Source organism: Strix uralensis, chromosome 2, assembly GCF_047716275.1.
Source record: "Strix uralensis isolate ZFMK-TIS-50842 chromosome 2, bStrUra1, whole genome shotgun sequence".
NCBI classification, from domain to species: Eukaryota; Metazoa; Chordata; class Aves; order Strigiformes; family Strigidae; genus Strix; species Strix uralensis.
Window position 1 is genome coordinate 961,874 of NC_133973.1, and position 11,106 is coordinate 972,979.

Sequence of the window (11,106 nt, forward strand, 5' to 3'; positions counted from 1 at the left end):
CTGAAGTCTGGCAAACACTAGGACAGCTTAGCTGTCAGGTGGTAAGAAATGCCTGACTCTCAGGGGTAAGGGGGAGTGTTTGCTGTCTCTTAAAATCCCAAACCAAGCCTCTAAATTACCGCGCCGGTAATCGGTGCTCGGCAGCCCTTCCGGAATCCCCGGCAGTCTCTGGTGGGTGCACCGGCTCCAGCAGAGCTGTCGCGGGGGGCACAGGCCCAGCTCCCCCCTTCCCAGCCCCTTCCTCCCCTCCCGACGGCAGGGCACGGCCTCAGGAGCGGAGGGCCCGCCGGGCCGCTCTGTGCCCCCTCAGCGCCGGGCGCGGTGCCGCCCTCCCGCCCGGCGGACTACAGCCCCCGGCAGCCCCCGCCGCGGCCCTCCCCTACCTGCCGGGCGCAGGTACCGGCGGCGGCGCGGTGCGTGCCGGGGCCGGTAGTCCCTGCGGAGGGGAAGGGCCGGGCCGGCCGGGCGCGGGGCAGAGCCGCTGGGGCGGCGGCCGGGGCCGGGGCGGGCGGCATGGACAAGCTCAAGCGGGTGCTGAGCGGCCGCGACGCGGAGGAGCCCGGCGGCCTGGCCGAGGTAACGCTTCGCTCCCCCGCGCCTCCTCCCTCCCGGGGCGGGGGGCGGCTGGCGGGGGCAGGGGGACCCCGGGCCGCCCCTCAGCGCCGCCGCGGGCTCTCGGCGCGGGTCGGCCGCCGGCGGGACCGGCCTGCGCCGCCTCAGCCCGCCGCTGGGCCTGCGGCTCCCCGGGGCGGAGCCGGCGGGTCGCCCGGAGCCGCTCTGCGGCCCTTTCCCTCGCCCGTGTCTGACCCCGCGAGCAGCCGCTGCCGGGGGGGCCCTGGCTTCTGTGGGAGAGGGCGGCTCGTTCTCCCCAGGGAGCCCGGCGCGGGGAGACCCCCCATAAAGCGGGGGGACCGGAGCGTGCCGTGCACCTGCTTGGCGTGGGCAAAGCGGGGAGAAAAAAAAAAAAAAACAACCCAAACCGCTGAAACAACCGCCCTCCCGCCGGTTTGTGTGGAGAGCTGGCGGGAAACGCGCTGCGCGCGGGCGGGCCGGGCGGTGGGCGCGGGGGCTGAGGCTCCGTGCGCTGGGGTTACCAGAGGAAAGCTCCCCGCCGGAGGCGCAGCAGCGGCTGGTCGGAAGGGATAACCTGCCCTCGTTTTTCCCCTCATTTCTAGGTTATTGATGCAACTTCGCTCGGCTGGGGCACCAGAGTGAAAGGCTTCGTTGCTTGTTTTGCAATCGGGTGCCTGTGCTCGCTCTTGGTAAGGACTTTTGCCAGATCTCCCTGATATCTGAGTTTCAGCTCCCCCAATAATTACAACCTTGCTGTACGCTGTGGCTTTTTTTTTTTTTTGAGTCTCTGAGAAGACACCTGACTCAGTTTGTTAGAAGTTATGAGTTAGTACTCTTAACAAGAATGCCAATAAATGCAATTTACTTTTGTGTGTCTGATTCTGCAGTTTGAGTTTAAGTTTTCCAAAGACTTCTTTTGTATCGTGACATTTCTTGGATGTATTTCTTTTGCAATTTAAAAACAATATTAACTTTTTTCTCTCTCTAAATGTTCTTTTTTAGGGTAGTTGTCTGCTATGGGTACCAAAGAAAGGGCTGATGCTCTTTGCGGTGTTTTATACACTGGGGAATATTGCATCTATTGGGAGGTAACAATCTTTATATATTAATTCCCTAATAAAGATGAGAAGCTAAAGCAGAATGATAGGTGAAGGCACATAAGCAGTAGAAACTGTTGCATTTGTGTGAGAAGAGTCACTTATGTAGATCACTGTCTTGTTGCTGAATTTTAAAGAACAGCATTTCCCCAGTAATGCCCTGAAATGGTAAAGAAAAATTTTTGTTTATTGTTATTAGCAATGCATTCAAGGTCAAAGTTACTCATCAGTAAAGAAGAATCAAACTCATGCTTTGAGCATTGAGGTTTTTTGATTTTGTTTGGTTTTCCCCCTCAAGATAAAAAAAAGTGCTTGTCATTTGCATTTGGTCATGTTCTCTGTGTGTTGGTGAATATAGCTGGGGCTGTTTGTCAGGGGAGGCCGTTTGATTAGCCTTCGTGGCTACTGAAGTGCCTGAAGCACAGCCCCACTGACCTTCTGACAGACACAACCTTCTGTGATCGAGGAAACGTAACAAAATGATAGCACAGGGATTGGAATTGGAAATAATATAGTAATGAGGCAGAATAATGTAGTATACAAGGCAGAAACACCACCTTGGATAAAACTTTCACCTTGTATAATTTGTGCAGTATCAATCGCCAGGGCTCTAAATGAGGGCTGGCAGATCTGGTAAGGGATCAGAGAACGGATCCAGGCCTGAAAACAGCTCTTTCTGTAGAGGAATTGAGCTGGGTTACCTGGCAATCCATGCAGAGCCTCTGTGGCTGGTGTTTTTGAAGAGCAGGTTAAAAAAGCATCTGTCAAGAGTGATCTAATTGAAGCTGACCTTGACCTATGCTCGATGGTTCTGCTCTGCTTATGTTAATTGTAACTGAACAATTGTGAATAAAATTACAGAGTAAATACCTTCCGCGAAGAAAAGCAGGAATGGATTTGGTATCATTGTATATCCCGTTTCTTTTGTTATGCAGCTCTGATTACCTTAACAACATAGTGCACTGATGCCCCATCTGACAGCAGACAATTGAACAAAATCACCCCTCTTCAGGAGGAATCTCACCTAGTTTTACCTTTGCTTTTCTACCTCTGTGTTCATCTTGTTTCATTTTTCACAGCACTCTTTTTCTTATGGGACCAATGAAACAATTGAAAAGGATGTTTGAGCCTACACGTTTGATTGCTACTATCGTTATGTTAGTAAGTATCAAAGGAATCGGTTTTAACTCGTGCTAATCTGTAAACAATTTCTGTTGTAAACTCCTTTCATATACATTGATCTAACTACATCTCAAGATGTGTTTGTGGGTGGTTTGTTGTTGGTTTTTTTTGTTGTTGTTCTTAAAACATCAAACATCCTGCACATCTGCGGTAGTGGAAAGGTATGTGTAGCATCAGAAAACCACCTTCCAATTATGAAAGCCTGAGCTGAAGCCAGGTTGTTTTGCTAAATGAGTGTTAAGGGTCTGTGGCTGGCGTGTGTGAACCATGCACATGCTTTTTAGCACGCTTGAGGTCACAACGTCGTGTTTTCATGTTATTTAAAAGATGAAAGATGGGAAACTAGTTTTTAAAAAGTCGTACTATGGCATTTTATTTTGCATAACTTTGTCTTTTTATATTCCATCTGATTTGCTTTAAAGAGCTGTGTCAGTATTTCTACCTTGAATAAAATCGTAATTTCCTGACAAAGCAGCTGGGGAATCTCTATGCCTTGGTTATCTTGCATTAAAAATAAAGAAATCATCCCAGTTGGCTGATAGCTTCAGGTTTTGAAACTTGTATGACACAATGAAACTGCAAATTCAACATACAGCTGAAGTCAACCCTAGGAATTATTTTTGTCTTCAGAAGATGGGGATGGTAGCCAACCTTCTAATGGGTGTGAAAATTGCTGCTAAGTTTCAAACTCTTTCTTGTTTAAAGTACATGTGGTTTTTTGTCTGTTCAACCTTCCAATTTTCTCTGGGAGAGTCTAAAGTCTGGAAGGTGGTTTAACTTGCATGAAACTGTCCTCCTATTTTCGGTGTGAGTGTCTTCAGAGCATTTGCTTGCCATCAGTGCTTCCTATTTTCTCTTTAAACATCCAGAGAGGCTACAGACAACTGATAATTTGAGAAATTGACTGTGTGTGCTTGGAAACCTACTGTGTGGTGTGTTGTTTTGTATGCGTTTAGGATGCCTGGAGTCAGGAGAATGCCTGGAATGTTGTTCACTGGAATAAAGCCAGTTGCTAGATGTACAATGTAGTATTTAGACTAATACACAAATTACCACCTTAAAACTAATGGAAAAACTACGTTTAATGTCAGTAGTCATGGTTGAGGTGAGGTATATGATTTCTTTGGCAACGTGTGTGTTACTGTCTTGAATATGCAGTATTAAATCTCTTTTTTTTACTCAAGTAGAATGCACATTATAATCTCTAGCAGCACAATGGTACATGTGTATCAAAAGGCTGTTAGATGTTGATGAAGGAAGATCAAGTGTCAGCTTCTGTCATAGCTAAATGAGCTGTCATGTCTTAATTTGAAAATGAAAACTTGAACTAAAAGGAGACTCCTGTTAAAACTGAGGGTTAAAACAGAAAATAATCCAAAATGGCCGACTGCTCCCTAAGATTTTAACTGTAGTAAGGACACAGTGCAACTTGGAAAAAAGAAAAAGTGCCAGTTTGAATGGCTGTGCTGGACTTTATATTAAACAGGAGAGCTACTGAGCAATAGCTGAAAGTTCTTGGAAGTGTATTGTAGTTTTAACTGGTAGGAATTAAGTAATGACAATCAACCCCATGGTAACCTTGAGAATCAACAGGAAACGTGGCATGTGTAGAAGCAGAAGGACTACAGCTGTAACTGAAAAGTCTTACGTGAAATGCTGAAGTGTGGTCTGTACCTATGACACCAAGAAGTGTGTGGGATGAAGTAGGGACCTGCTGATGTTGCAAAAGAGCTGTAGGAACCTTTTCCTCTTGTTCCTTTGCAGACATAAAATTATTTTCTGGAGATATCAGGCTGATTTTTCCTCATTGCTTTAATTCGCTTCAGAAATGTAATAGCGAGAGCATTTTAAATAAGAGGAACTCTTATGCAGGATTGGATAAAACTATGAAATTATGTAATCTGTTTCTGTCTCTGTGAAGGAACCCATCACAGTGTTACAGTATCTATAAAAACTGGAGTTGTTTCTGTGTTTAATAGAAATTGTTTGTTTTCTTCTAGTTGTGTCTCATACTAACACTGTGTTCTGCTTTCTGGGTGAGTACTTGAGTCCTATATGTATATATAACTGGAATATATTTTAAAAATTAGATTCTTACACTGTTGTTTCTGTCTGCTGTGTTTTTCCCCCGCTCCCCCCTTCTCTCCTCCTTCAGTGGCGTAAGGAAGGACTCGCGCTCCTTTTCTGCATCTTACAGTTTTTTGCCTTGGCGTGGTAAGTGATTTCCTCCCCGCACACTCCATTTCCTATTACACCTAACATCAGTAGCTGAACTGTGAGTGGGTTTTGACCTCGCAGGAGTTAAAGGGAAGGAGAATTTTTACCTCACCGTTCCACTAGATGGTTCCCCTAGATGCAAGACAATGCATCAGTGAGGAGCTGACTTGTTCCCGCTTCTTGGTCTCTCACACCACTTCAGAGGCTTTGGAGATGGAGCTCAGGGCTTCATTTCTGGGGAAGTTCCTTTGAACATGTTTAATTTCTATGAGCTTGAAGTAAAACTGCTTTTTTTTCCATTCCCTTTTTAAATCAATTTGTGGCTTATTGTCTGGTATTCCTCTTTTATGCCCTGCTGAATTTGTCTTGTTAAAAGACCCAGATATGCCAATCAAGTTAAGTGTCAGTGTTCTTTAAGTTAACATATGCTCTGTGTAATGTCACAGAAGTAAGTACAGAAACTGATATGAACATCTAGCCAGCCCTCAAGACTAATCTTACCTGCCTGTAGGCGTTGGAGCATGAAGAATATTGGGTGCAGGAGAAATGTGTTTAAAATGCTTCTGCAGTATGGCCCCTGATGTTGCCACAGTGTTTCACAACCCGGCTGGGCTGAGATGACTTGCAAGGATACTCACTCTTGTTGCTCACAAACTCAAAGCTTCACTGTGGTTGTGGATCTTGCAGTTACCTGTTTAGAGCATCAGAGGGGTTGTTCTTGCTTATGACTCTAATAAAATCTGACATGAAGAGTAACTTTAAAAATCCTTCTTTTTAGGTACAGCATTTCCTTCATACCGTTTGCAAGGTGAGCTTCCCTACTCCCTTACTTTTTGTCATCCTGAGGTTTAATGCTACAGAAGATTAGTTTATAAAAGTATTGTAATATATGGCTTCAGAAGTTTTTCCATGGTGGCGTTTTAGGGGAGGGAATATATGTACATAACCTGAAAATGAAACTAAGCATCTTTAGCAGGAGAACACAAATCTTACAAAACAAGAGGGCTTCCTGTATGTCAGTGTGCTGACCACGCTCTGAACTTAAAGCTTGCCTTTGGAATGCCTGAGTATTGGTCCAAAATGCTACCAGACGAGCGTATTCTTTTGTGTACCTTTTTTTCCTGTTCTCTGCCGTGAGCAGCGTTCTGTGTTTGAGCAGACAGTTCTCTTTCCTGCTCCACCAGCCCCACCCTTCTTCAGGGCACCGCCTCAATACAGGCTTGCAGGTGCCCTTTCCACTGCGACGGGGCAGGTGGGATGGTGAGCACACCCGCCTCCCTCTAACACATTCATGGGGTCGTGCACATTATGTAAGCGCAACTAATACGTGGTCAGCTGATCTGTGAAGTCCTCGGTGTCAGTGTGATAGCAGCATGGAGTGGGTCTCATCAAGCAGCATAACTGAGGTCACTCTGTTTTTTGTTTTTTTTTTCTTTCTCCTGCCTGTAGGGATGCTGTGAAGAAATGTGTTTCGGTCTGCCTGACTTAACAGGAATACTGGATGCTTCACAAAGTTCTAGCAAGTATAGCAGAACTATGTTAAGATCACTGTGTATGTATTTTCCTACTTCTGTCTTAAACACGTGCCTTTCAGCTTGTTAGAAACTCCTTGTGTTAAATCCAGTGTGTGCAATTGCTTGGTTTTGTAAGCAACAGTGTCTGTAGGACGGGGTACTTGTGATCAAATGAAGTTCAGTCTGACAGAAAAACAGGGCAGAGATCCAGAATTTGATATGTTAATTCTTGTGTAAAATCATGTCTTTGGTTTTGCAAACGTAACAAAGTAATACGTGAAGTCTGTAAAATGCCCCACCTTGACTCTGATGGGACTACGCCAGTCTAGAGGATTTATTTTTCAATAAATCTTGACAACTTGTTTTTTGTTTTATTTAAATAGCCTTTTGTCACTTTGCACTGTTTGCCTTGGATAATGGAATATTGGTATTCTTTATCTTCCCACCTCTCTTGCAAAATTTTAGTTTTATGAGACTTCTAAAAGATTTCATTCTAAATGAAAAGACTCTTTTGGAGTAAGTATGAAGTGTTTGTCTCTCTAATTTTCAGTTTAGACTGATGTTGTTTCCTTAAAATACATGAAAGGGACATTTTTGTCTGTAAAAAGGTGTTCTTGTAGGAAAAGCACTTGCAAAATAAGGTTAATAGAATTTTTCAGCTGCCAGGAACCTGAGTTCTTCACCTTGCCTACAGCTAATGGCAATACATACAAGGTAGGAAACCGAAATTTTTCACATGAAGCAAGTTGCTTCTCTTCTTCCCCAGCTGTAGCATAGGAGCAGTGCAAAGCTGAGGGCGTGATAGGTAAACAAAGAGATAATTTATGTACTTTCTCAAAGGACAGACTCTGTTGATAAGCTGGAAGTGAGCTATGGTTTAAGCAGTCTGGGCCAGAGAGAAGACATTTTCCTCTGAACTTGTAAATAAGTTAAAACTCCAACATTTCTTTTTTCTTTTTTTTTGTAAGTGGGATCAGTTTTGTTTCTCCTGAAGCTCTCGCATACACTAGTGAACTTCTGTTTTGAGAAGGTACAATTTTCTATTGCCTGTCATAGCAAAGAAAGCGTGTAACAATCTAGCTGCCAGCTCCAAACAAACTCTGGTATCCAAATTCCAAGGCCACTCTACATTCCCTTTATCTTCTGAGCTATGTATAATCATTTACTCCCAAGCCATTGCAGTGGTCAGTTGTTTAGTATCTGAGCACAGATTCCTGCTTCTGCTGTGTGAAATAGTGTTTAACTGCTTTCACTTTTCCGCTGGAGTCAGTGTCTATGAAGATGATTATCCAGTGGACTTTAGCATGAACGGAAGCCTCTCTTCCTCCATCTACCAAGAGTTTAGTCATTTAACAACATTGTGTTTGCATGGCAAGCGTATCCCTGACTTGTACCACGAAGATTTTAATGCAGGAAAAACCTAGTTCTACTGGGCAATGAAGTATAAGCCCACAGCGAAGCCAAATAAGTCTGTGCCTTCCAGAAAGTTACTAGTAACTGAGTGAATTCAGAAGGACACTTAAATTTAAGATTTTGACAATTTATAAAGCACAGTACCATCTTGCTGTTAGGGTTCGCTAAAAAAGTATTCCCATTTGAGGATGGTAGGAAAGGGAAATTTTGACAGGCTTTCTGTGGATTCGAGCTGGTTAGAGTTACTGTTACAAAGGCATTTGACTGGAAAATGCCACCTTGAGAACATGGTGCTGATGGTGGGATGAATCCGTTACACAGGGTGATGTTCAGTGCTATGTCCTGGTGCTTTTTTTTTTTTTCCCTTTAGGATTTGGAAGTTAGTGTTGAAATAAGTAGGTTGACTATTACTTTTCTTGAAAAGAAGAATTGCTTAAATGCCCAGGAGAGATTGGGAGTTAAAGAATAGTGCTGCTTCTTTTCCCTGACTGATCTAAGACAAGTATCTAAACTGATGTGTGTCTTTGATATCAGGGAGTAGGTTCAAAACCTAATTTACATCTGTCAGAGGACCTGTGTTAGTCTTTTAGGACTTTGATAATGTTTACAGAATTTCTTTGTATAAGGGCAACTGAAAAGCAACCCTAATGCCTTTTGCATCCCAACATTTCTTTAGGTTTAACATCTCTGGGTGTTCCTGGAAAACGCTACAAGTATAACATACATTATTTCTCCTTCCCCTCTCTGGGAAAGTTACATTACCTCAGATCATCCCTGCAGTCAGCATAATGGAATTTGGCTTCTGGGGTTCTTTTTTTGAATACTTCAGATTAGATTATTAGTTATTCCTTGACTAGCTCGTGCCAGGCTGTGGTACCCTGACTCTCTAGCAGTTCCTTTAGAAGAAGACTAGAACTGGGTATGCTGAACATCAGTGTTTCAGCTTGAACATTAGCTAACTGGAACCTTTTAGCTGACTGTTGTGAGCACAACCACGTAAAAGTAGGAAATTCAGGAAACTACCAATAGATAATAGGTAAACTTAAATGGATTTTTTTTCTTGCCCCCCTCCTATCCTTTTTAAAACTGTAATTCCAGCTCCACAGCCTTTTATTCAGTAAGAGAGAAGAACAAATCTTCGTTTGGCTGCATAGCACATGAGGCTAAGCAATTGTGCCCTTAAAGGAAGGGAGCCCGAGGAGAGATGGCAAAGACATAAGCATCACCAGAGTGCCACTAGGGTTTATGTTGCCCTTTGGTGTGGTATTCTGTTCCTGTGAAGGTCAGACGGTCGGAGAGACTCACCATATTCTTGCCAATATGTGAAACATACTCAGGGTTTGTCGCTTCATCTACAAGCAGTTTTGCTTTGAAATAACTCTTCTCTGTCAGAACAAAGCTCTTCAGATTCTTACTCACTTACAAGTAGTTGTGTTCAGGCTATTGCCAAGTTTATCAGCAAAAGATTTTTCCACTTTGTTAAAATACTTCATATGATTTTACATAATCAGGAAGTAAACTAATATATGAATGTTCCCTCTTGACCAGTTTAAATCTGAAAGAGATTATACCATTATACCATTTTTTTCTTTTGTTATTGAAACTACTTTGTGTTCAGTTTTGATATCATTAGCTTTGGTGATCTGCTTGGCAGGAAGCGTGGTGGGTATTTCTGAAGCCCTCTTTCTATCCTGATGTCCGTCAAGGCAGGAGTGTTTGTTGTGTGCGCTCTACTGCAAATAGAGACGTTTGTGCTCTAAATCACAAAGCTCCTTCCTTCCCAAAGTCCTTTCTTGGTTGCCTACAGCACTTAACTCAAGGCTGACTTTCCTTAAGAAACTTGTATGATGTTAGATGTCCATCTCGGTAGGATTTGGGGTTCTACCAGAAAGTGCTTTTTTGCCCAGCCTTGCTGTTGGTCGACTTGTCTATCCACTTCCTTTACTTCTTGCAGCACAGCTAACAACCTTAACCAAGCAGCCTCAGCACACAGTTCTAGCATGCAGTGTGCACATCTGGGATCAGCTGACTCTCCAGATATAGTAGAAATGGAAATGGAGAGGGCGGTAGTCCTCTGTTCCCAAAGTGCTGAGATTAAATAAATTAAAATGCAGGATCTTTTTTCATTACTTCAAAGTTTTACTCCATTTTATGTGAAGTCCATTGTGAATACTGGTACTATCTGAGAGGATTCTACAGTGACGATGTGAACAATTCTGTCTTGGTTGGTATTTACAGTAATAAGATTGTTTGTGAGCTGTTACAAAAAACAAGGAAGAAATTTCTGCACCAAGTTTAAATGCTTTTAAGAAATCGTGTTTTTAAGGACAAAGATACGAGAGTGTTAGGCTTTATGTGTGGATACTTACTATGCAAGTTGCGGGAATGGTGGAGACTGCTCGGGTGCAGGACCACGGGCTGGAGTCGATCCTACCTTGTGGGTCGATGGCAGCTGGCGCGACTCCTGCTCTGGGAACTGCCTCGTGGAGCAGTGTGGGCAGTTGAAGCTCATCCCCTTTTGCTGTGTGCTAAGAGATTGGAAAAGCCTCTGAGTTTCCGAGAACAGTTCTTGCTTAGTTTTGGTACTTAATCGTGTTAATGAAAGTAAGATCACTGTTGCTACTGTAGACTCTCAAAACTGAGGAGGAGGATGACATTTAAACACACGTTTGTCTTAAATACTGTTGTTTACAACCACGACAAATAACATGTAGGACAGAAAGCACAGAAATGGTATATTTCCTTAAAACAATGTGCCTCACCGTAATATGACAACACTAATTTTTTTAACAGCCGTGGAATTGTTTTGTAAAATAAAAAACAAACTCTCAGAGATTCTCCACAATGTTTTATATTGTTACTGATTGCTGTTGTGCTTTTTCTATGTATTTACACTGTTTGATTTCTACTTTGATAAACATCTTTTTTCCTAACTTACAACTTTCTCTGTAACAAAGTGAAATCTTTACTTACAAGTGCTGGGGTTTTTCCTTCAATAAAGTTGTCATTGCATTGAATGAATTGTTCTTATGGTTAATATGGAGTTTTTAAATTATGCTGATTCTCCAGATGATTCTGGAATTGCTGTGGGTTGTTTGGTCTGTTTGTTT

At 43.2% G+C, this 11,106-nt stretch overlaps 1 protein-coding gene across 2 annotated transcripts; it reads left to right on the top strand.

Moving 5' to 3' along the window:
* The first annotated feature begins 392 nt into the window (after positions 1-392).
* On the top strand, positions 393-11,013 carry SFT2D2 (SFT2 domain containing 2). 2 transcript variants are annotated; one of them, XM_074852308.1, is made up of 8 exons: positions 393-576; positions 1,176-1,262; positions 1,576-1,661; positions 2,750-2,831; positions 4,853-4,888; positions 5,008-5,066; positions 5,848-5,877; positions 6,519-11,013. In XM_074852308.1, exons 1-8 carry the CDS (start codon positions 514-516, stop codon positions 6,556-6,558), a joined length of 483 nt encoding a protein of 160 aa, XP_074708409.1. In that variant the 5' UTR covers positions 393-513; the 3' UTR covers positions 6,559-11,013. The 2 variants fall into 2 exon arrangements, with proteins under 2 accessions (XP_074708409.1, XP_074708418.1); XM_074852317.1 differs by lacking the exon at positions 4,853-4,888.
* Positions 11,014-11,106: the final 93 nt, after the last annotated feature.

Bases quoted from the DNA above. Each gene is read 5' to 3' on its own strand.
- SFT2D2 (XM_074852308.1), top strand. From the start codon at position 514: ATGGACAAGCTCAAGCGGGTGCTGAGCGGCCGCGACGCGGAGGAGCCC. The intron at 577-1,175 runs GTAACGCTTCGC...CCTCATTTCTAG, and splicing joins AGCCCGGCGGCCTGGCCGAG to GTTATTGATGCAACTTCGCT. The intron at 5,878-6,518 runs GTGAGCTTCCCT...TCCTGCCTGTAG, and splicing joins TCCTTCATACCGTTTGCAAG to GGATGCTGTGAAGAAATGTG.